The sequence below is a fragment of the Mastigoproctus giganteus genome, chromosome 12 (genome assembly GCF_048544385.1).
Source record: "Mastigoproctus giganteus isolate SK-2022 chromosome 12, ASM4854438v1, whole genome shotgun sequence".
In the NCBI taxonomy this organism is placed as follows: domain Eukaryota; kingdom Metazoa; phylum Arthropoda; class Arachnida; order Uropygi; family Thelyphonidae; genus Mastigoproctus; species Mastigoproctus giganteus.
Genome location: NC_143586.1, coordinates 113,832,412 through 113,859,020, shown reverse-complemented (window position 1 = coordinate 113,859,020; position 26,609 = coordinate 113,832,412). Strand labels below are relative to the sequence as shown.

The window sequence follows — 26,609 nt, the reverse complement described above, 5'->3', positions numbered from 1 at the left end:
AGTTCAAATCCAATATTAACAAATATCTGCTTCGTCTTCTCAACCTCCAACCCAAGCACGGTACTAAGTACTATAGGTTCTAACACCTCTCGTGTTTTCGGTTTACATTAAAAAAAAAAAAAAAAAAAAAAATGCTGATTCACACCAACTGCAGATATATTCTAGATGAGTCACTGAACATGTTTGCAATGAAGCAACTCACTACAATGCACAACACTGCAATTTCAATATACAAAGTCAGTCCCCATTGTTTTTGATCACACCTACACTTAAATTTTTTTTAAGTCTTGATTTGATCCTGAAATTGTCACATTATGCATTTATAGCTTGTCATGAAGGACAGGCCTCTTATACAATGAATAAATTGGCTGTTCCAATTATTTGAAATAGAGAAATTAGTTCATCACAAAGTTCAACTGTGTGCACACACTAATACAGAAGACAGTGACGGTAACTAACAAAAAAGCTATTACGGGATTCCTACTACACAAACTGAATATTTCTGGCACAAGGGAAATTATTATGTGGGTCAACTATAGAATAAAGTTCCCCAACTTTTTTTTTTTCAGATAGACTGCTTTTATATTTGAGTTAGCGGTAACAGACCACAAAAAAAAAAATAAATAAAAATAATACCCTATACACACAAAAATAATAAAAACTACCTTTGAAATACAAAGCTACCTACTAATACAGTCAGTCCTCGTATAGCACGATAGTTGTTCCTAGAAACCCTCGTGCAATATAAACAACAGGCCCAATGGAAAAAATAGGGTTAGGTGCTGACCACCCAAGACTGAACACACATTTGTAACCAAAACATTACCGTAATAAAATATTTACATATTTTATTACGACTATTACGTAAAAAAAATATTGCTAATGCTTTTGCTTCTATCGTAAGGAAAATTGTTTTCTGTTTGATTTTGTATCGAAACAGATGACAGCCGTTCCATCTATTCCAATTCTTTGTGTCTTGATCTAATGGATTTTAATTACACTTTGAGTTGTTCCTGCTATGAAAGTTGTTTTTATGCATCTTTCTAATTCTCGGCATTGCCTCATTTAGGCCTGCAGCACGTGCAATATCACATGGTCTTTCATTTCGCTCAAAGCGTTTCACAATTTCATATTTTTTCTCTATTGATAGAGGCGGACTGGCCATTAGTCTTACCGGGGAAACCCCGGTGGGCCAGTGTGATGTTGGCCATAAATCATAGTATGAGGGCACTACAAATTTTCCCGGGTAAGGATTTTTGACCCAGTCCGCCTCTGTTTATCGATATTGCTTTTCTTTTTCTCTCTGAATCTGCAGTGTCTTCACCAGGACGCTTCCTTTTCACACCTTTTAAATATTTTACTCATTTTTAGGGAATAAAGCACAATTACAAAATGAGGAGGCATGCTTGATACATAAACAAAGCTGCGCACGTGTAGCAACTGAATAAACAACACCGTAAAGGCAGAGATTAACACCTCACATTTTACTAAAGCACATTTCTGGGAGTTACAACCATAAAAGAATGAAAACAATTTCCAGTTGTGTTTCTGCTAGTGGAATCTGTTATAAACTGGTAGTAAACTCGATCTAATTGCATTTGCGATAATACCGATAGCTGGAATTGGGTGGGTTTTTACCTTATTAGGGTGATATGTTTCCCCTTCACTGATATAAAAAAAACAAATACATTTTAAGAATCTTCCCTTCATTCCTATCGTGTTGCGTTCAGTTGGGGTGATTCCGCGTTCGACTGCCATTTCTTGTAAACACAAAGGTGAATCGTGAATAAGCGAATTCGGTTCGTGTTATATACGATTTTTTTTTTTTTGATTTGGTAGTTATTGGCGCATCGGCTTCTGTGGCCATATTGCACCTCCCAAGGTTTTTGCAGTACTTTGATCCAAGCCCGAGGCGGGAATCGAACCCGCGACCTTTGGGTTGCCGGGCAGGTACTTTACCCACTCGGGTGTTATATACGATATCATTCCCCTATTTATAAATCATGTATGATCGAATTCGTGTAGTGTAAACACGTGTTACACAAGAACTGACTGTACTTAACCAAACATTATATGTTAGGTTGTTATAGGCATACGTGTATCTACCCTCACTCTTAATGGGAATGTTGCTTACTGTAAAATAACTGTTTTTCTGTCATCCTGCAGACCACTTTCATAAGCTACACTGCTATAGAATATTTATTGTATTCAGCAATAATTACAAGCTTCTAAACTAACTTTACAATAATCATTTTAAGTGACAATATGAGAGGTACATAAAATCAAATATTAGAATATCCTACCATCATGATATTTTACTTAAGAGGATGTCAATGCTTGTGAATTCCAAAATGGATCACATTACGGTTGCCGATTACCATCCATTGTGTCGAAAAGATTATTTAATATACAAAAAATACTAAGAACTTCTGGGCTTCTTCTATTGGTATACCATGCCAAATGGAAGAAACAGAGGACAGGTCACTAGCATGGATAATGAGTAAAATATTAACATTTATCCACAAAGAATGTCTGACTGAAATTCTGTTCATGGAGTATTTATAAGAATTAAATTTATGTTTGCTTCTTCAAACAATTCTTTCCACATTAAAATATAAGAACCGTACAGATTTATGCTAATTGACAAGAAAACAATTTTCTCTTTAAAGTATATTTTAGGATAAAAGTTCATGAAGAAATGAATAAAATATCTGCATGGAGAATATTGTGTAGAATACTTCCAGTTTCATGATAAACGGTCACTCAACAGGTCAGAGATGGTATAACAAAATATTTATAAGAGCAGATGCATTATATTTAGAAATACAAACATTACATTTAGAATGTTGGTCTTTAAATTGGTAATGAACTACATCACATATGCAAGACATAAAAAATTCACTAAAGCTTTCTATTGTTTTAACATAAAACTTTACACTTACTGCATTCCATGATTATTCAGTAGTTATAAATCTGCCCTAAAAATTACTAATTCTCTACAGTTATAGTCATAAAAATTTACAAATTCATTCAGTAGCCATCTGAATTTTCAGTGCCAGTCTGTCACAATGGATCATGCATTTTTTGTAGCAACACACTGGCTCAAACCCATAACCTTCATATGCATAGCCATGCACCACTGGACTGCAGCCACCCATATTAAGCATCTTCCCCCCCCCCATTTATCATTTGGCATGCCATTCCAGTGGCAAAACAGAACTCATTCAGTTCCAGCTCAGTCAGTTTTGCCTAATTGTTGCTTAGCAGTATTCTAACTCCTTAGCTTGATGACATAGTGGTCTGCGGAGATTGCAAACCACACGAGTTTGGTTGATAGTTTATCTTTAGGGATATCAGCATTAAGTCGAGCAATAAGCAATAAACAGAGCACACTAATCTAATGCGGCATCAGCTGACTGGCTGAATGTAATACAGACACCTCTGAAAAAACTACCGGCCAAATTCACGCAAGATCTGGATCTGTGACTTCAGTGGTAGGGAACAATCTTAGAGGCAATGATTAATTAACAAGAGTAATTCACACTACTGCTGCTAATTATAAAGTTTACTGAATGAGTGGCAGTGCTAATAGAGAGAAGTGCCACTTTGCCCACCCCCTTTTTTTGTGTGGTTTATAATTAAACAGATAATATCCCTAAAATAGTAATACTCTCTCTTTAGAATGTACAATTATACATAATAAAGCACCTTTTTCTAATGTACAGCATGTAAATTCTGAGCTGCATAACTATTGTGGTGGCAGAAAAATGAGTCAGCAATCTTTGTTTTTACACAAGAAATTTAAAAATATCTCACATACTTCACTTTAATTCTTTTTAAATCCTCCAATGCAAAAGTATTTTTTCTCTGAGGCACAATTATTACCCTCCCCCCCCTCTCTCTCACATATTGAGTGGTAACGATTATTGTTTCATTGGTATAAATAAAACAGATTACATGTATATCTGTAATTTTATTATAATGTCGTTTGCCTTAATTGGTTTCAGAGGTCTTTTTAAATTTAGCAAGCTATTCGCAAATCACGCGACCAATGCAGACTTAATTTCATTGCAGCCATATTTAGAATTATCTATACTAAAATGCACATAATTTGCTATATTGTTAGTCAGGGCATAGTAGTAATTTAAAAATGTATTGCATTTCAAGTAATCTGATAGGGAATAATAAATGGGGATGTACTGTATCGTTTACAATCTCATGAATTCTGTGGTGTGCACTACAGACAGCAATCCCATGTGGTGGGTGTTATACTCAATTTAACACATCTGCTGCCTCTATGTAAATTTGCATTAAAATGAACTACAATTTTTGTGCATAAATGCACATATATGTTCATTCAATTGCAGTCAGAAAATGAGAGCTGTAAAAGGAAAAGTACAGGCAATTCCAGCTTTACAAGTTTTTTTTTCTCAAGTAACAAGTATCAACAAAATTGAAAATATGAACATTAATTGCAAAACATGAATGTTAAACATTCATAAATACTGCATTTCAAACCACGCTCATAGCTATACAATACAATGTAGCCTCGCTTTACGATGTTAATCCGTTCAAGAGGCACCAATGCATTGTGAAAATATCTTAATGTGAACCCAATAACGCACTGTTTTTTAGTTATTCATTTCAAGGCCTCCGAAGTTGAAATTTTCGCTGCATAACTAAGCTACTTATCTCTCTTAAAGATCATTTTCAAGGTCACAAGTGTGACCTTGAGGTCACAAGTGTGACCTTGAGGTCATTTAAAAGGTCACAAACATGGTTTGTGAATTGTATTAGTTACCAATTTTTTTTTTTTTTTTTTATGTGAACCCCAAACACGAGAGGTTTTAGAACCTATAGTACTTAGTACCGTGCTTGGGTTGGAGATTGAGAAGACGAAAGAAGATATTTGTTGACATTGAACTTGAACTTCTGTAGATTGTAATTTTCAGGAAATACGTATGAAGGAAGGTTGTTCCAGAAAACGGCAGGTGAATGAATAAATGAGGAAGATGAAAAGTTGGTTCTGTGGGGTTGAAGGTGGACAGTAAATGTATGTTGGCTGGTGGCGGCACGTGTTCAGACTGTTTTAAAAGAGAGAGCGGGAATTATAGAAGCCAATTCAGAAGAACAGTGCCCATGGAAGTATCTGTAGAAGAGGCATGCAGCAGAAACAGTGCGTCTATGAGACAGCGAGTGGAGAGACTCTGTTAGAGATGAATCATTAATTAACCTAACTGCCCTCTTCTGAATGGAATCAAGAAGCCTCAGAGAGGTGTTGGGGGCACCACCCCAGATGTGGGAACAATATTCCATGGCAGGGTGGATTTGCGATTTATACAGAGTGAGCAGCTGTTTGGAAGAAAAGTAACACCCAGAGCGAAAGAGAAAATCAAGTTATTTAGATGCAGAGGAAGCAATATTTGTAATGTGCTTGTGCCAAGAGAGATTAGAAGTCAGGGTAATCCCCAAAAGAGATATATCCTTTTGCCTAGAAATTGGAGTGTCACTAAAAATAAGCATAGGGGCAGAAGAATCCTTTTTGCGAGATATAAGACAAGACTGAGTTTTAGAAGGGTTGAAATCAACTAAGTTGTCTTTGCCCAACTGGAAAATTACCTGAAGATCGGCATTTAAGGAATTGGTAGCAGATTTTCGAGAAGTTGAAGCTGATTGAGCAGGACAAGGTTTCTCAAAATGGAAAGTTGAATGCAATGTGCTATCATCGGCAAAACTATGGATAGGATTTCCAGTCAATGGAAGAAGGTCATTGATATACAAGAGGAAAACAGTGGGGGAAAGAACTGAACCTTGGGGGACACCGGCATTAGTGGAGAAGTTAGAAGACAGAGAGCCATCAACCATCACCCTCAGTGAGCGATCAGAGAGAAAACTGGATAACCAATTACTAAAAACAGTTGGCAAACCATAAGATGGAAGCTTGTTTAGAAGACCTTTATGCCAAACACGATCAAAAGCCTTTGAGATGTCAAGAGCAACTACTTGTGTTTCACAGAACCCTTCCATTGAATTAGTCCATAAATGGGTAACATAAGCCAGAATATCACCAGTGGATCGACACTGACGGAATCCATACTGGTGATCGTTGATCAGATGGAAGGTTTCTAGGTAGTTTAAGAGTTGGCGGTTAATTGATTTCTCCACTACTTTAGAAAGAGTAGAAGTAATTGCAATGGAACGATAATTGGATGGGAGGGATTTGTCATCCTTTTTAGGAACTGGCTGGATATGAGCAAATTTCCAAGCAGAAGGAAAAACACCTTTAGAATAAGAAAGTGAAAAAAGGCGGCAAAGAATAGGATTAAGTTCAGGAGCACAGGTTTTGAGAACAAGTGGAGAAATACCATCAGGACCTGGAGCTTTCTTAGCATCGAGATTCATCAAAATCCTTCTGATATCCTTTTGATGGAAGACCACAGGAGGCATTGAATGGAGTGTGTTGGGAATGGTGGGAGGTGTTTTACCAAGATCATTAATACATGAGCTGGAAGAAAAATGGGATGCTAGCAGGTCACCTTTATCCTTGGCTGAAGTGACAACAGAACTATCTGGTTTGGACAGAGGTGGGAGCAGAGATGGGCAAAAGTTGCGGCCAATAGCTTTGGCAAGAGACCAGAATGCTCGGCTACCATTAGAGCAAGAAGCAAGTTTTCTACTCTTAGCCTGTTCAAACTCTAGTTTGGACTGGTTAATAACTGCTTTACAATTGTTGCGAGCTTTGGGGTAGGCAGAAAAAAATGAAATTGAAGAATTAGAAACAAGCCAATTACGATATGCAACATTCTTCTCTTGGACAGCCTTAACACATTTATTGGAAAACCAAGGTTTAGATAAAGGACGAGATTTTAAAGTGGAGTGTGGGATAAAGGATTCCATTCCTGCAAGAATAATTTCACTGACACGATCTGAGCAAACGTTGCCATCAGAACTTTTGAAACAGTAATCCGACCAAGGAAAAGAAGAAAAGAAGTCTCGCAGATCATCCCATTTTGCATTCTTGTAATGCCAAACAACACGAGGTTGGGAATAGCCATGAGATAAAGGTTCCATTGGAGAAGAGACAATCACCAAGTTGTGATCTGAAGTGCCTAAAGGAGCTCTCACTTTGACCGTGTACTTAGAAGGGTTGTTTGTGAGAAAAAGATCCAGAAAAAGAGAAAAAATTCAAATCATTAAAACGCACTACTGTACACTTTCATTGTTACCATTTTTTCTGTTATAAGAATTAATTTTTAATGCCTTTGTGATATCTTTTAAAGCACATTTCTGGAGGTCATGACCATAAAACAATAAAAACAATTTGCACTTTCAGGTTTATTGGGCTTTTCTGTTAGTGCAATCAATTATAAACTGGTAACAAACTTGATCTTATTGCATTTATGAAAATATCGATAACTGGAATTCTGTGGGTTTTTGCATTATTATGGTCAAATGTGTTCCCCTTCACTGCAAAATTCAATCACATAAGAAACAAATAAATTTTCAGAATCTTCTCTTCACTTTTTTTATTTATTTTTTATTTTTTTTAAGCTTTGCAAACTTGTTACTCCGCGAGAATCGTGTTAGTTGCAATCTCACTTGCACGCATCGTGTTAGTTGCAATTTGTGTGAACCGTTAAAAAATGTTTATGCATACTATCATGTAATTTATAAAGAGAAGAGATTATCTTGGAAACAAACTCCTCTTGAAGCATTTCTGAAGAACACAACTCCTTGTGCAATAAACCAACGAGTGCCGACCCAACAGCAAGTGCACATTTAGTCGATGATGAAGAATAAACATTCTTTAACATTTGTAAGTCATAAATAATTTCTCTAAATTATAATTTGCTTGATTTTACAGGGTATGTTTTCATTTCTTAGGATAAATTAATCATTACAAACTAATTAGGTAACTAATTCCATTGTTGAGAATGTAACCCGTTTTCAACATTATGTCTATGGGAAATAAATTCCTGCTTTACGAGTGCACGCTAGGAACAAATTAACTCATTAAGTCGAGAACTACCTGTATGTGAAATAAACAACTGAGCAACATCAGCACACTGACAACCACGGGCTATTGCATTACTGATGGGATTTTGCTTAGCATCAATTACACTGTCTAGAGTACCATAAAAGGTGTATACCTGGTTCACCACTTCATGTTTCTTTGCTCTAGTTTGATTTAGTTTAGTATTTTTTCTTAGCTTATGCAGTTATTTTCCACAAGAAGAAAAGGGTAAAATTTTTTTAAGATTATGCTTGCTGAATTTTAACTCTTTAGTTCGTGAAAAACGCAACATCCTCACAGGTGAAATCCCTTCCATTTAATAAAAACCAGTGCTTACTTGTTCCAGTGCCTAGCAGAAGCATCCCATGAGAAATTCCAAAAAGCATGTAAAGATCTTCACAAATATAAAAGACAGCAAATGTGTTAAAGAAAAGATCAGTTTTCGTATCATTTGTTTTGCTCTTAGTCATGCCAAAATGAAATATTGGATAGTTAAATGCTCTGAAATTCCTCCATGAAAAGGGATATGTTTCAACTTTTTTTTTTTTTTTTTTTGTTTGCTAAAAAATTCTCCAAGTCCTCCTGTTGGAAGACAGGAAAGAGATACACATTATTATGCACACCAAGAATGGATAGAAACTCTCCAAGACTACAAAGACTTTTAAACACCTGACTTAGAAAATTTTCACAACACTTTTTGAACTGACATTATTGTTAACACTTAGAGCTATACAGCAAGTGCCAGAGGATGAAGTTATTGCTACCGACATCTCTAAGCAAATCTAATTATATAATTTACTGAAAGCATGTTACATGGTTGTTTTCCATGAAAATTTATTGTAATAATAACCCTTCTTTTACGTTAGATAATCAATTATAATATTATCTCACGTTATTATAACAATTAATTTTTACAGTAAACAATTATAAAGTATATAGTAATATGTGAAAACCAGAATAAAATCGTGATTCATTTAGAACTATTGCTCAGGAGTGCAAAAGTGAGAGGAATAATACAATATTGTCAAATTCAACTTACTCCTGCTGCAAAAACAAGAAAGATGACATGTAAGAAATTTCCAGCTGAACAAAAATAAATTTTGCAAAGCAAAACATGAATGACAATAAGGGTGCATTAACTGAGGGATTCCAAATATTAAAAAATATATATACATTAAAAAATTAATGTTTCGCTACCATCACAAATATAGCTATGAGCAATACAGAAATCTCAGTTACAAAATAATTTCAAAATGCTAAAAAGATGGCATATAAATTCTAAATTACTTATGGCCATCTATAAGAAAAGATAAGTTTGAAAATTTGTTTTTAGAATGTAGTTAACAGTTAAGTTTGCATTCTCAATAAAATTGCTAGTATAGATTGTCACCGAGAGAATTAGACTTTCAAAGCAAAATATATATGTAGCATGAACAGGTATATATGTGTTGGCAGATATGTTGATATATATATGCACTGATATTTAAATGCCTGTTTCACATACTACCAAATCATTCAAAATATAATTTCCCTATCTACGAAGCTGGACAATGTACCTCTTTATAGTAATATTAAAACATTCAGATGAAGCATACATGAGTATGGGTGCATGTGCGCACACAAATTTATCATAAATGCATGAAAATTACCCTCAGTGATCAACAAATGATGCCCACCCCATCTGTGATGAACTATGTCACATAGCTTGCAGTACAAAAAGTCCATGAACTCATCATGCATGGTGCCAACTATCCAGACAGGTGGTGATTGTTGCTTAATATGGGGCATGTTCTGCTGACAAGAACAAGAACTAGTACCCCTGGCACAAATGGTCCAACATTTCAGGAGACCATATACACCCTGCCATATTACATTTTTTCCTCTCTGTAATGTGCCATGTCATCAGACCCACACTATGCACAAGTAGTTCAAGGAAGTATGTCAACAATCTTTACTGGCCTCCACATTTGCCTGAACTCAATCCAATTGAGTTCAGGCATATGGACACAACTGTCATCTATGCCAACACTGGAAAGCCTTGCAGATCCATGCCTTCAAACAACTAGCAGAGTCAATGCCTAGACGAATAGCAGCTTTTTATCCATGCGGATGATGGCCAAACATGGTATTAGATAAGTGGTCATACTTCAGTGATCACTCAGTGTATATCATGTCTGCTTGATTTAATCACAATTCTAATTATATTAATCAAGGTACACATTAGTGGACATTATATATACATGTATGAGCAAACATTTAATGAACATTAAATATATAAAAATAGATATCACATCTTTATCTTTGAGGGAAAAACAAATTCCATTGGAAACCAGTGGGTTTGGAACCTGCTACAAAATTAAAGGCTTATGATGGCTGTGGCAGTGCCATAACAAACACTCCCATGGTCATCTAGAAAAATGTTGGTTAGAAATGTTGATGTTTGTAATATACTTTCTAGACAGTCAAAAAAATTTTAAATATACTTTATTTTAATATGAAAGGCTGCAAAACCTGATTATTTTAACTGCAAGTAACGCTGCAATTTGCAATTAAAATAAACTCTAGGACAATGCAACAAAAATGACTGCAAAGAAAGCATCTCTCTTTAATATAAATTTGACAGAAAATTCTACATTCACACATAATTATCACAGGATGAAAGGAAACATTTAATAAATGCATTTGCTCATTTGTCCAAGAAATTGCTGATTTTTAAATTAAAAAAAAAGTGTAGTGGGATTTAAATTTAACATAACTTTTTCTCTATTTTAAATAAATTTAGTCAAAATTATAACATCACTTTTTTTTCAATATTAAAAAAAAGTAGGAAATAAAGATAGGAAAAAAAAGAAAAAAAAAACTAGTTAACCTCAAATTAACATGAGATGCATATTAATATTAATTAGAAGTTCTGACATTTGTGTAACTAAAATAATTATTTTAGTTACTTATTACTTATTTGTTAGTTACACTGATTATAATTAGTGTAACAAACAAATACATACTTTATAATTTTACTGACAAATAGGTATATTCAATTGAGAAATACGGAGCATCAAGTGGCTGAAATAAGGTAAATGTTCAGGAATGTACTGCCAATTCTTATTAAACTTTACAAGGGGGAGGGGGGAAGAAAAATTAAAAAAGGTAACCTGTTATGATCTGGCCCAACTTGAGAATATTTGTACTCGGCAGTAATTTTATTGGTTTGAAAGAACTGATGCAGACGAGATTTTGCATTATCTATTGTCCAATTACCATGAATACCAGAATTTATATCTAAATCTTCTGCCTAAAAATAAGGAAAAAAATTCAGTAAGAAAAAAAAAATATATTTCTTCTTTATTTTAAAAGAACATTACAATCACTAGCAACTTGAATGGTCCTTATACAATTACAGTTAGAGACAATAATAGGTCATGATCCATTGCATGAGGTAATGGCAAGACTGCACTTACAATACTACGGTATTTTGCTGTATATAAGTGCCAAGCTGGTTTGGTTTGGAATTTATTGGTGTGTCAGCAACATAGGCTATAAAGCACCAACAGCAGTAAATGAATAAACAGTCATAAAAATGGTAATAGATAAAAAGGCAATAAAATATTATAGTGACCCACGAAAATTGGTCGCTATGTCAAGAAAGGATTTGTAAGTTATATAAAAATAGAAAATCGTCAAAAAAAGATATAAACAATACATAAATAGTATTAAAAGTATATATAATAAAAGAGTATATTTTAAATGGCTAAAAAGAGTCAACGCATGGTTGCCAGATAGCATCTGAGTGAGTGTATAGGGGCTCAATTAGATGGCTAAAAGCAGTAAAAAATATATCATTCATGTCTAAAACAAGGACATTCAGTTAAAATGTGTCTAATGGTTAAAATGGTGTCACAGTCCTCACATACAGGGTGAAGGGGTCATTTGCCCTCAGAAGAAAAATACACACAGGCAAAATGTATGCACACAGGTTTACCAGGAACATTCTGGTTACAGATTCTGAGACCAGTTCTTTGCCAAATGTCTTCTTTACTTTATTTCTGTAACAATTGTGTGCCTGTGTGTAAAGTCAAATGAGATAGGCCAAGAGTAATCCTCACTATAAAAAAATTCAATAAAAAAAAAAAAAAAAAAAAAAAAAAAAATCACAATTTTGTGCTGGCAATCGATATCAGTTGCGAACATGAAACACGATCTTATTTAGAAATTTGAATATTATCAAAAATAAACAAAGGAGAAGTATACTCTTTTTTGAGATAAATAAGACAGGAATAAGTTCTGAAAAGTAACGAAGTATATAAATTATTTTGGGGTTGCTATTCCCCAAGTGTAAGACTGCATTTTGCTGCATTAAAAGCAGGATACCTTATTAGGAGTCTCATATTATGGGTGATTTTATTCTGCCTCTAAGTAAACTCACCACAGGGACAAAATTTTTAAATCAGCTAGATGATTAATATTTGTACAGCATATGAAGTACCATGAGCAAGAATATTCTAGACCTGATCATCACTCATGAACCAGGTGACATCACAGGGCTGAGAGTACAGTAATCATTAGCAGAGGGTGATCATGAAATTCAAAGTGAGTGAGAGAGGGGGTAGCATTTGTTGCAGGCAAAGGAATGGGTTTTAATTTCAGAAAAAGTAATTATAACAATTTAATGGGCTACACAGCCTCTCAACTGGGGAGACAGTACACAGAGCACAAACACAATATAATTACAATGTACCTTTAAAGTAATAGTCAAGAAAACTTTGTATGTGTCATAAATACCATGAAAAAAAAAAAAAAATATATATATATATACACATCGTGAGGAGGATTTAGAAATGGATGAATAAAGGCAGAAAAAGATGATACGGAACAGCTGCAAAGTGATAAAAAGTACTGAAGCCTGTAACAGATAAAATTGATCTGTAATGGCACCAGAGAAAAGGCTGGAAAATTCCTCATTAAGAGAGAGAGATTGATGATCGAAATTTTGCCCAGTTTGCACGAACAAATTTCCATTTCCTGCGGAGTTTGTTTGAAGGAGACTGTGATATTAAAAAATTGCATATGATTGGAAGGTGGCCACTGCCCATAGGATTATTTAAAACATACCACTCTATGATTGGGAGGAGTATTGGAGAACAAATTGAGAGATCTATTGCTGAGGTGTGTTCAGTTGGGAGTTGAATGTGAGTGTGCGCACCAGTATTGAGTAAGGTGAGATTTTGTGACTCTAGAAAGCTTTCAACAAGTCGACCACGTGTGTCTAGTTTAGGATAGAAATAAGGGGTGGTGTATATTAAAATCCCCTAAAATACAGAGAGGTGGAGGTATTTGTATGAGGAGATCTTCAAGATCTTTTAAACAGTAAGTATGGTTTGGTAGTAGGTATATTGAGACAAGTGTTATTGAAATATGGAGAGTTATATGAACGGCAACAGCTTCTATTTCAGTTTGAAGTGGAATATGTTTAGTTGGGATCTTTGAATTTATTAGGATTGCTACACCACCATGGGCAGCATTTGCTGTATTACGATCTCTTCGATAAAGACAATAGTTCTTTATTGAAGGAGAAATTTGCGAGGTTAGGTAAGTTTCCTGAAGACAAAGGGCAACTGGAGAATATCGGTTAATTAGATCACAGATATCATCTGTGTTGCAACGAAAGCCTCTGCAATTCCATTGTAAAATACAAGGCATTATTTGTGTTTGATTGATGGAGATGTATCTGACTGCTTTTTGAAGGTTACTTGCTTATGACGTTCTAATTTAGATTTATCTTTTTTGGAGAAAACGGGCGACCTGTGTCCATTTCTTCTTCTGCATGGATTTCTAGAAGGGGATCTTCCTGTATGGATGTGCCATCTGTGTCCATGGTTGTATCTTGAAAATTTTTCACTACATTTGTGTTTGAACTATGAGATATGGTATCTATGACTGGAGCAGGAGATGCCACTGGTATTGTCAGAGGAGTATTATTTGCCTGGTCAGAGAACTTGGATTGTTGCTTAGAAAAAACATTTCTAGCCCAGTCAGAAATTGATTTGTTAGTGGGAACTGTTACATCAGTTTGAGTGGAGACTGTCTGAAATTTTTTACAGCATTGGCATAGGTCATATTTTTGTTTATAGTAGGAGTGACTAATTTTCTCGCTTCTGGGTAACTTACTTTGTTCTCAACCTTGTATTTTACTATTTTTTTCTCGGTTTTCCACTTTTCACATGTCTTCGAATATGCAGGATGGTCACCTTTGCAATTTGGGCAGGTCATTTTTTTAGCTGTACAGTTACTTTGTATGTGATCTGAGGATCCACAATTAGGGCAGACAGGAACTCCTCTGCATACAGTTTGTGAATGGCCATACTTTTGGCATTTGTAACACCTTAAAGGGTTTGGAGTGTAAGGTCGGATGCAGCAAAGTAAATAACCTGCTTTTACAGAGGAGGGTAAGATGGTGTATTGAAGGTGAGAATAATATTTCTTGTAGGTGTCAGTTGATTATCTTTTTTAGTCATTATTCTTTTTGCTTCAATTACATTCTGTCCCTGCAGTTCTTGGGTTATTTCTTCCTCGGTGACATTCAGTAAGTCCCAACTGAATATCACACCCTTAGATGAATTTAGGGTTGTGTGTGGAGATATTTTAACTGGAATGCCAGCAAAGCTTGTAAGTTGTAACAGCTTCTCGGAATGTCTGTGGTTGGTGGTTTCTACTAGTAAGTCTCCTCATTGCAGTCTCTTCACCGTCTTGGGAGATCCTCCAGATGTTTTTGTATGACAAACGGAGACAATTTATTCATGGGCTGAGTAGTAAGGGAGCGGATGATTAAAAACGACGGGCAAGGTTGCTCCATCCGATCAGTCTTTTGTCTCTTTGGATTATCGTTCTCAATATCCTGATGGTCTGTGTTATCCATGATTGCTCCTTTTAGCCCTTGGCAAGTGGACTTACTTGCCAAGATTTCCAGCCCTGCCACGGGGAGGCAGGAGCAGTGCCGCTAGAAGGCCAAGCGGTTAAAGTGTTAGTTGATTAGTGACCTAGAAAATGAATAAAAAGAAAGGTGGTTTTTCTTTCTCTGTTCTAACTTGTGGCTTTTCAAGTGTAGAACGATTTTAAAAAAATAAGGCTTTTGATAAATGTATAAATTTAAAAATAACTTTAATCGCCTTTGAAGAGCACTTTATAATCTCACAAATATTGCTTGGCCTCGAAATACACCCGGGGCCTTATTATATTATATTTTATTATAATATAATAAATAATACGTAAGTATTTTTTACGAATAAAATACATATTTTATTACGACTATTACGTAATAAAATATTGCTAATGCTTTTGCTTCTATCGTAAGCAAACTTGTTTTTTGTTTGATTTTCTATCCAAACAGATGACAGCTGTTCCATCTCTTCCAATTCTTTGTGTCTTAATCTAATGGATTTTAATTACCCTTTGAGTTGTTCCTGTTATTAAAGTTGTTTTTATTTTCTCTGCATTTTTTGTAATACTCGGCGTTGCCTCATTTAGGTCTCTAGCATGTGCAGTATCACATGGTCTTTCATTTCGCTCAAAGCGTTTCACATTTTTTCTCTATCGACAGAGGCGGACTGACCATAAGCCTTACCGGGAAACCCCGGTGGCCGGTGTCATTTTGGCCATAAACGCTAGTGTGAGGACACTACAAATTTTCCCGGGTAAGAAATTTTGACCCAGTATATGTATATCAATACATATTGCTTTTTTTTTCCCTGTCTGAATCTGCAGCTTCTTCACCAGGACGCTTCCTTTTCACACCTTTTAAGTATTTTACTCATTTTTAGGGAATAAAGCACAATTACAAAACGAGGAGGCATGCTTGATACACATAAACAAAGCTGCGCACGTGTAGCAACTGAATAAACAACACCGTAAACGCAGAGATACACTATTAACACCTCACATTTTACTAAAGCACATTTCTAGGGGTTACTACCATATAACAATAAAAACAATTTCCAGTTGCGTTTCTGCTAGTGGAATCTGTTACAAACTGGTAGTAAACTCGATCTAATTGCATTCACGATAATATCGATAGCTGGAATTTTACATTATTATGGTGAAATGTGTTTCCCCTTCACTGATATAAAACACAAATACATTTTCAGAATCTCCTCTTCATTCCTATTGTGTTGTGTTCAGTTGGGGTGATTCCGCGTTCAACTGCCATTTCTTGTAAACACAAAGGCGAATCGTGCATAAGCGAATTCGGTTCGTGTTATATAAGATATCGTTCACCTATTTATAAATCGTGTATGATCGAATTCGTGTAATGTAAACACGTGTTATACGAGGACTGACTGTACAATCAAATCACTTTATGATGGACTCTCCATAATAAAATATCAGTAACTATATTATATGTGGTAAGGCTGGTCATTGTGATCATGTTTGCAAAGTTAATTTTAATTCTATTAAATGGCGATTCTAATAAATGAAAATAGGAGGAATATTATCCACAGACTATAAAAGTACGGATCATAAATTTACACTTTATTACATTACCAGTTAAAATTAAATGATACATGCAAATCGGAAGAATATTTTCCACAGGCTAGCAAAATAAAAATAAATTTATGCTTACACCTACATAGCTTAATTCGTACATACTGTAACATGTAGTAGTAGTGGCATGTGATGCAAGAAAGCAAGTGTATGAGCTTACGCAGCATCAGCAAAAAAAAAAAAAAAAAACAACACACACCATTCCCTCCAAATGCCTGTCCAGTTCCTCCTTAAATTTATTCAACATATCAACTTCCACAACGACAGATGGAAGTTTGTTCCAGCAATTAACCACCCGCTGGCTAAAGGCAAATTTCCACACATCTATTCTACATCTGTCTTTTCTTAATTTGAATTTATGCCCCCTTAGGTTCGTAATCTGAACAAGTGGAAGGATCACATCAGAATTCAGCGTGCTCAATCCATTCAAGGCCCTCAATCAGATCAGAAACCCACCTCAATCAGATCACCGTGCAGGTGCCTAGTCTCCAGCCACTGCAATTTGCAGAACTTAAGCCTCTCTTGGTAAGAGAATCCCTTCATTCCCTTCAACAATCTTGTTGCCCTTCTCTGTACATGCTCAAGTAAATCTACATCCTTCCTAAAATGAGGCCTCTAGACCTGTACACAGTACTCAAGGCGTGGCCTGACCATTGCCTTATACAGAGGGGCAATCACCTCCTTCTCCCTGCTAGCAAAATTCCTATATATCATTGACAAAACCCCACGATCTGCCCTGGCAGCCTGTCTGCATTGCTCAGAAAACTTCATATCTGACTGCAGAATTACTCCCAGGTCTTTTTCACTTTCTACCACCTTAAGTGTAGTACAACACAATTGGTACGTTTCTCTGGTGTTACTTCTATCCATATGCAGTACTTTACATTTGTCAAGGTTAAACTTCAGTTGCCACTTCTTAGCCCATCTGCCCGAATTATCTAGATCCTGTTGCAGTAGCACACTGCCATTACTGTCATTAACAACCCTGCCAACCTTTTTATCATCTGCTAACTTCGACACTAAGCCTGATATACCTTCATCAATATCATTGATAAATAGACAAAACAACAGAGGACTCAACACCGAACCCTGTGGGACTCCACTAATAACATTAGTCTCCAAAGAGCAGCACCCATTAATTACCACCCTCTGTCTTCTCCCACTCAACCATCCTTTTATCCATTGTAGTAACTTACCCTTAATACCATTCTGCTCCAATCTGCACAATAGTCATCCATGCGCAACAGTGTCAAATGATTTCCTGAAATCCAAATATACAAAGGGTACTAGGAAAGTTTTGCAATACAGCTTTGTTTATTTAATTTTTTCAAAGTAATTTCCTCTACATTCAATACACCTCTCCATCCTCCGAAACCCATCTTTAAACCAGTTCTGCCAAGTGTCACTAGGGAGTAAAGCACACTCGTTGTCCCAAGCCCGTAGAAGGTCCTCATCACTGGAAACCCGCCTCCCTTTTAGCTTCATTTTCGCATGCGGGAACAGTGCAAAGTCGCAGGGAGCAAGGTCTGGGCAGTAGGGAGGGTACTCGAGAAGTTTCAGTCCTGTCGTGGTCAAATATTCGGTGCAGGCTTTGGCACGGTTAGCTGGAGCATTATCGTGATGGAGGTACCAGGTGTCCATTCTTGACTTTGGCCGCAGGTTCTTCATAGATCCAATGACTTTAGGCAGGCATTGTTCAGTATACCACTTAGCTGTGACTGTCTTCTGCGTGTCCAAAATGACACGTTCCACAATTCCACTCGATTTGAAAAATACAGCTATCATTTTCTTCTTTACAGATCGGGATTTTCTCACAATTACAGGTGTGTCGTCATCATCAAAGACCCAAACTTTGTTTTGAGCCTTGGTCGGCAGATCGTAATAGTACAGCCAAGTCTCGTCACCTGTCACGATGTTGTTCACATACCGAGATTGTCCCTTATCAAACTTTTTTAACATCTCCCGGCACCAAGTCACACGTCGTGTCATCTGCTCTTCAGTCAGTTGATGCGGCACCCAGAGAGAACAAAGTTTCTTCACGTGCAAATGATCTTGCAGAATCAAACGAATTGCTGGTGCATTTAGGCCCAAAGTATTCTCTATCTGTTGGTAGGTCACTCGCCTGTTTTCGTCAAGCATTTTCCTCACAGCAGTAACATTTTCCTCCGTAACTGACGTTCGTGGCCTTCCCGGCCTCTCAGAATCTTCCAGGGTGAAATTTCCCCTTTGGAATTCTCTATACCACCTGAATATCGTTGTACGATGTGGACAATCATCATCTAGTGCAAGAGTCATTTCTTCTAAGCACTGGTCTATGGTTAAACCACGCACAAAATTATACCGCAAAACTGTCCTTATCTCATTTCGTGACCACGATGCCATCGCAAGCACTTTACACTCTCACTACTAATGAATAACTGAGCCCATTGACTTGGCGCGGCAGCTACTATGCATGTATGAACATGTCTCAACATGCAGCAACAAGCAGCTTTCTGTGATTCATTGTTGCGTCATATTGCAAAACTTTCCTAGTACCCTTTGTATGATATCAAAATTATTTTTTGCATCCAGTTCCTTTGTAACCATATCATAATATCCTATCAAATTTGTCAGACAAGACTTTCCCTTACCAAACCCATGCTGTGTCTGAATTATTGCTGCAGTCTTGTCTAGATGCTCCTGCAATGCATCTTTAACCAGTGACTCTATTTTAGCCGGAACAGAAGTTAAATTAACTGGTCTGTGTCACCCTTCGATCCCCCTTTGTGAATTGGGGATACATTTGCACATCTGCAGTCCGTGGGGACCTCCCCTGAGTCCAGGGATGCTCTCATAATTATGGCTAAGGGTTTACTTAGTTGCTTTGCCGCCTCCTTTAATATAACTGGATAGAACCCATCCACCCCAGGTGCCTTTCTTATGTTTAACTTCAACAATTTCTCCTCCACTTTGCTCTCAGTTATTATAAAATCATTAAGCACCCTGCTACAATTTGCTAAAAGATAAAAGATCAGCATAAAGGATAAGCAATCAAATAACAAAGAACATGGAAGGCACAAATTGCAACTAACACGATACGGGCAAGTGAGGTACACAGTACGAAGTTCCCGAAGCTTAAAAACTAGGAATGAAGAGGGAAATTTGAAATAGATTCTGAAAATCTGTTTTTTATATGATTGAAGAGGAAGTAAAAACACATTTCACCATAATAATGCAAAAACCAACAGTGTTACAGCTATTGGCATTATCACAAATGCAATAAGATCAAGTTTAGTACCTATTTATAATAGCTTGCACTAACAGAAAAGCCCAATAAACCAGAAACCGTAAATTTTGTTTTATGGTGGTGACCTCCAGAAATATGCTTTAGAAAATTATCACGAAGGCATTGAAAATTAATTCTTATAACCGACATGATAACGATGAAAGTGTAGTGTATTTTAATTATTTGAATTGGTTTTTTGATAATGCGAAATTTTTTTTTATTTTTGTTACACAGAGCATTAATAAAACTACAATAAATAAATTAGCTTTCGGCTGGGTGGCAGCCTTCATCGGATTAAAATACTTGAATGGCAGTTGGAACAGAGATGCACTGCCAGGATGGTGCGTGAGGCACGTGGTTAATTGTTTGTTGATGTTTGTGGCTGTGACGTATGGTGGTGACGTGGCCAGCGTTTGTCTATGGATAGAATTACTGACTCTGTGATGGGGTTAACTTGATAACCACTGTTCCTGTTCAAAGAGGTATCCGAGCATTTTATATTTAGCGATTCCAACCAGGTACGCCTTAGGTAATGGTGGGACCTGTCCACAACCGCGACATCGCGGTGTGGGTCGATGTCGTGGTGGGTTGTCCAGACATGCTCGGCGATAGCTGAGTGTTCCACATCTGCCAAACGGATCGCCCTTTTATGTTCTGAGAGACGTTTCTCGAGTCGACGTCCAGTCTCTCCAAAGTAGCAGCTCGTGCAGTCACGGCAAGAGATGCGATAGACCAAACCGCTCTGTAGAAGGGTGGGGACAGGTGTTTTTATGTTGAAAATGAGCGAACGCAGTTTCTTGCCCGGGAGTTGGATGCACTTTATCCCATGTGATTTTAGGATTCTACCGATCTGCTGTGACAGGTCGGGGTAGTATGGAATGAATGCCCTCGTGGATGACTCGTCACTGTTGGCGTTGCTGTTGGTCATCACGTTGTCGCGTGCTTGTAGATCACACCTGTCAAGGACGTCGATGGGGTAGCCACACCTCGTAAGGTCTACTTTGACTCTGGTGATCTCTTTGCGTCTTTCATCTGGGGAGCTGGAGTGTGTCCAGGCGCGAGTTAGCAAGGTTCGGGCAGTGGAGAGGAGGTGGCCCCGTGCGTGTGCTGACCGGAAGTTGGTAAATTGGCCAGCACACATGGGCTTACGATAAACTGTCGTCTTCAAGCATGTGCCTTCGCGCCGGACAAGTGTATCTAGGTATGGTATAGAGTTGTTCGACTCCAGCTCAATCGTGAATTTTATGAAGGGCAATAGTGAGTTGAGGTGGGTTAGGAGTCGCTGACCTGAGTCTCTAGGGATGACTACGAACACATCGTCTACATAGCGACACCAAAAGGCGATGTGATCTGGTGCGTGTGTAAACGCACGTCCCTCTAACTCCTCCATCACGATGTTTGCTGTGACCGTGATGATCGTGAGACTCCAGAAAGATTTTATCTTCATAGCCCGTAGCAGGCAACACCTGAGGTTTGCACATAGATGCAAAGCTAACTGGATTATACCGAAAGGGTTTCGCTACAAACAACCGTTTCCTAATGAGCGTATGAGACGTGCCTGTTGGAACTTCGGCTTCAGAACTCTGCGCATATGGATCGGCTGCCTCTATCGTGACATACAACGTGCTTCAGCGAGCAAAGCAGCCCTACTAGCCGACCTTAAGGTTCTGATTCCCGATCCTATTTACACCAAGGTAATCAATACTTTATGTTACCAGGCCGTCTGAGAATCAGATCGTTATTGTGCCCGACAGAAACGTAAGTTCAATACCTTAATTAATGAATCCCATCAATTTCGTCGCCAGCGTAATGCCCCTCTCACAAATTGCACGGATTTCATATTGAACCTAAGCAGCAAGCAGTTATCTGCAGAACAAATAAACTTATTGACCCTTGGCATGATATTTGCCGTTCTTCCAAAGCACCCACCGATCACCGACATCGCCTTGGGTGTGGAAGCAAGCTTATCACGCCTCCCAGAAGATGTAGCCAACGCAATCCGCTTAAAGACTGCAGCAGTTCTACACCATGCTCGCCCCGTCTCTTCAAACCTCAGCCGTATACAGATTTCTACCCTCAAGGCACTGAAACAGGATTCGTCCATCGTCATTCTACCGGCGGACAAAGGCCGTCGTACGGTTGTAATGAACCACACTGATTACATGGCGAAAGCCTTACTGCTCTTACGAGACACTACCATCTACAAACCCTTAACCGTCAACCCCAACAGGGCTTTGGAACGATGGGAGTCAGAGGTGAATATCCTCATCAACACTTGGCTGAAGCAAGAGAAAATCACACAGTCAACCCGTAATCACCTCCGTACCTCCGGGTGTCAGATCCCACGGTTTTACGGCCTGCCGAAGGTGCACAAAGAAGACACACCACTAAGACCTATTGTATCCTGCTGTGGATTACCGACTTACGAGCTGTCTAAATTTGTCTCGAGACTTCTTTCTCCTCTAGTTGGCAAGACCACCTACACTGTCTCCAACAGTGTTGAGTTCATAGAAAGGATCCGCAATATATCCATCTCGCAAGATCAAGTCATGGCATCATTCGATGTCGTATCACTCTTTACCTCCATCCGAGTGGAACTTGCCATCTCTTGTGCAAAACAACTCTTGGACAATGATGGAACCCTTAGCGACAGAACTAGACTGACGCCTGATGACATTTCCGCCGCCCTCAGACTGTGCTTAACAGGGGGTGCAATCATGTTTAATGACTCAATCTACCAGCAGATACATGGCACAGCCATGGGTTCCCCTGTCAGCTCGGTCACAGCAAACATAGTGATGGAGGAGTTAGAGGGACGTGCGTTTACACACGCACCAGATCACATCGCCTTTTGGTGTAGCTATGTAGACGATGTGTTCGTAGTCATCCCTAGAGACTCAGGTCAACGACTCCTAACCCACCTCAACTCACTATCGCCCTTCATAAAATTCACGATTGAGCTGGAGTCGAACAACTCTATACCATACCTAGATACACTTGTCCGGCGCGAAGGCACATGCTTGAAGACGACAGTTTATCGTAAGCCCATGTGTGCTGGCCAATTTACCAACTTCCGGTCAGCACACGCACGAGGCCACCTCCTCTCCACTGCCCGAACCTTGCTAACTCGCGCCTGGACACACTCCAGCTCCTCAGATGAAAGACGCAAAGAGATCACCAGAGTCAAAGTAGACCTTACGAGGTGTGGCTACCCCATCGACGTCCTTGACAGGTGTGATCTACAAGCACGCGACGTGACGACCAACAGCAACGCCAACAGTGACGAGTCATCCACGAGGGCATTCATTCCATACTACCCCCGACCTGTCACAGCAGATCGGTAGAATCCTAAAATCACATGTAATAAAGTGCATCCAACTCCCGGGCAAGAAACTGCGTTCGCTCATTTTCAACATAAAAACACCTGTCCCCACCCTTCTACAGAGCGGTTTGGTCTATCGCATCTCTTGCCGTGACTGCACGAGCTGCTACTTTGGAGAGACTGGACGTCGACTCGAGAAACGTCTCTCAGAACATAAAAGGGCGATCCGTTTGGCAGATGTGGAACACTCAGCTATCGCCGAGCATGTCTGGACAACCCACCACGACATCGACCCACACCGCGATGTCGCAGTTGTGGACAGGTCCCACCATTACCTAAGGCGTACCTGGTTGGAATCGCTAAATATAAAATGCTCGGATACCTCTTTGAACAGGAACAGTGGTTATCAAGTTAACCCCATCACAGAGTCAGTAATTCTATCCATAGACAAACGCTGGCCACGTCACCACCATACGTCACAGCCACAAACAATTAACCAAGTGCCTCACACACCATCCTGGCAGTGCATCTCTATTCCAACTGCCATTCAAGTATTTTAATCCGATGAAGGCTGCCACCCAGCCGAAAGCTAATTTATTTATTGTAGTTTTATTAATGCTCTGTGTAACAAAAATAAAAATTTTCGCATTATGAATCCAGAGCACGTAGGCCTCTTTTATTATGGTTTTTTGATATTAAAGCAGCTGATTCCACTAACCAGTGATCATGTTAACTGGTGCCTGCCTACTTCACTTTATGATGGGATGGGCTTATGATTGTCTCCGACAGGACCACTTCCTCTGAGCCAATACCAGCGTTTGTAAATGTATTGGCCATCTGTTTTGCTTTTGCATCCTTTTGTAAGTGATTTTTTATGTTGTGCTTTAATCAATATATTAGTTTCAATCAATATGTACAATTTCCATTATAAAAATCACCTTTTGGAGAGATAGTTATATTAGCTTAGCTGAGTTACATAGCGAAAAAGTGCGAAAAAGTTTAACTTCCAATGACCAAAAAAGAATGTGTTATTGGGTTCACATTACGATATTTTCATGATATAACTGTGTCTCTGGAATGGATTAATATTGTAAAGTGGGGGTTCACTGTATTTATCTAGGAACATAATTATACTGATCATGATTTTAGCATTCAGCAGGCTTATATTAAAAATAAAAAAAAAAAAAAACACAGTAATGCATATTTAAAAAAAACACAACACAAACTTAACTGAAATTCACTAAAAATCTCAGGAAATTGTAAGAGACTTTTTCCAAAGGGTAAGAAATATTCCTATAACAGAGGAATATTCCAGATATAACAGTAACATTCCAATATAACATAATAACATTAATAACACAATAATTATAATAATAATTAACACAATAACAATATAACATTCCAATAACAGAGGAATATTTCTATATTCCTAAACATTCCTATAAAACCTATAACAGAGAATATTCCCCTTCCCAAGTTAATTTTGAATCATATATGCAAAAGGAGGGGGAGAAAAGGAATACTGTCTTTCAAATCAGACAGCCTGAACATCTGGATTACACATAAAAAGTGGGGTGGAATGGAAGATTCTCCATTACTGAAAAGCATTTGAAAACTACTGTTGCTCTCACGTACCACCATTACCTAGGATGATCAGCCATTGATCCCATTAACTAGTTATTCAAAATTAAATATATTAACTTTCAACTCGTGTGTGTGTGTGTGTGTGTGTGTGTGTGTGTGTGTGTGTGTGTGTGTGTGTGTGACTACTATCATTATGGCTTCTGTATGTAAAATTTGCATGCCCTCTTTAGTTCTTATAAAAATGAACTTGGAAGGGATCATTAAGAAAGATTGATTTTATAATAAACACATAAATTTACCTCTTCTACTCTCCTTTTCTCAGCTATTCTATCTAAATAATCTGGAGGAGGTCCTTGCTGATAAGGCAAATAATTATTGCTAAGCGGAAATTCTTTTCTTTCTTGACTTATACTTGTGTGAGGAGGCGGCACACCTTCAGGAAGTTCTCCTAGAGCATTTCCTTCATTATTCGGCACTGGTCCCTAAATTACGCAAAATCAGACAATGTAAAAATCAGACAGGTAAATGCTGAAGAAAATTCAAAAAGCTAAGTTTAGATAATTTAATTACTACTTACAGGGATTTCTATAGGAACTTCGGATTGATTAACTTTTCCCATTCTAACCAAGTACATAAGAAAATCTCGGGCTGCATTTGTTTGTGCATCTTTTTTATTTGTAGAATTTCCAATGCCAACATAATCAAATCCTTCTACCCGAACCTATAAAAGACAGCAGGAAAGGGAGGGGGAAAAAAACATATGATTATAACTTTGAAATGAAATTTATAAAATATTAGGCATTCCTACTTATTTCAGATAAGATAAGCTCTTCAAGGCTGCGTTGCAAGGCTCAATTAGACTTATCTGGAACAAAGAAAGGTGCTCTACCCAACTTTATCCCCTGGCCTTATAGCTATTAGGGTTTTTGTAAGACAATCCAATCTACATAGCATAATTGACCAGTTCACAATAAAGATCTCTCTCTCTCTCTCAATTACAATAAGCTTTAAGTCAAGAGTATGCATATTCTGGACAAGACAAATTAATTCGTCATTGCAACCTTGAAAATCTTACCATTAGTTGTAAAGGTATAATTATAGTACCATTAGAAAAGTCAGTCGTGTGCATGACAAACCATGGTCTCGCACACTTGGTGTTCATGCTTCTACCTTTGTTTCCCCCTCATTCTGCAATATCTGTTCTCACAGGTTATGACTCGCATTGGCAGAGGCATATGATGAAAAAAAGCAAGCCCATAACAGCAGCATTTCTCAAACTGTGTTCCGCGGAACGCTAGTGTTCCATTAAATATGAACAAGTGTTCTGCAAAAAATCGTAATTAATAATTTAAAAAAATAAATAAATTAAAAAAAAATAATAAATTTTGCATATTTGTAGTGGACACCACTTTTGCATCATTATAATTTTTAACATTTTTTTTTTTTTTTTTTTTTTACGTTATTAGTATACTGGCATAGACTAATAATCAAATAGACTATGGAACGCTTTATTTTGGCAATCTTTTGCATAGAAAAATATGCGTAGAGGTAATAACATCTACGAAAAAGTAGTAATGTAGTGATCTAATATGCTCTTCGTATGCGATTTAGCCTGGAGTACACAGGTTGAAGGAGAGGGAGAAGCGAACCGATATCATAACTAAACTCACTTCCTTGTTTAATTTTTTTTTGATAATTATCAGTATTTCGAAATGCTATTAAAATAAATGACCATGGATTTATGGTTGAAAAAAAGAACTTTAAAACGAGAAGCAAGAACTTCTACTATTGCAACTGTGGTCGATGAAAACGAATACAAGATTATCACACTTCAAAGTAAGGATGAACAATCGCAGCCTTTTGTTCCCCAAAAAAATTCGAAGTGAAAC

General features: G+C 37.6%; 1 protein-coding gene across 1 annotated transcript in view; it reads right to left on the bottom strand.

Annotated features, from left to right (window-relative positions):
- LOC150077352 (ATP-dependent RNA helicase A-like) overlaps positions 1–26,609 on the bottom strand; it is a 338,077-nt gene that overhangs the window by 267,585 nt on the left and 43,883 nt on the right. The window contains 3 exon segments of the mRNA XM_090386433.1: positions 11,167–11,306; positions 25,020–25,202; positions 25,298–25,441. Coding sequence (XP_090242559.1) covers positions 11,167–11,306; positions 25,020–25,202; positions 25,298–25,441 — 467 coding nt within the window.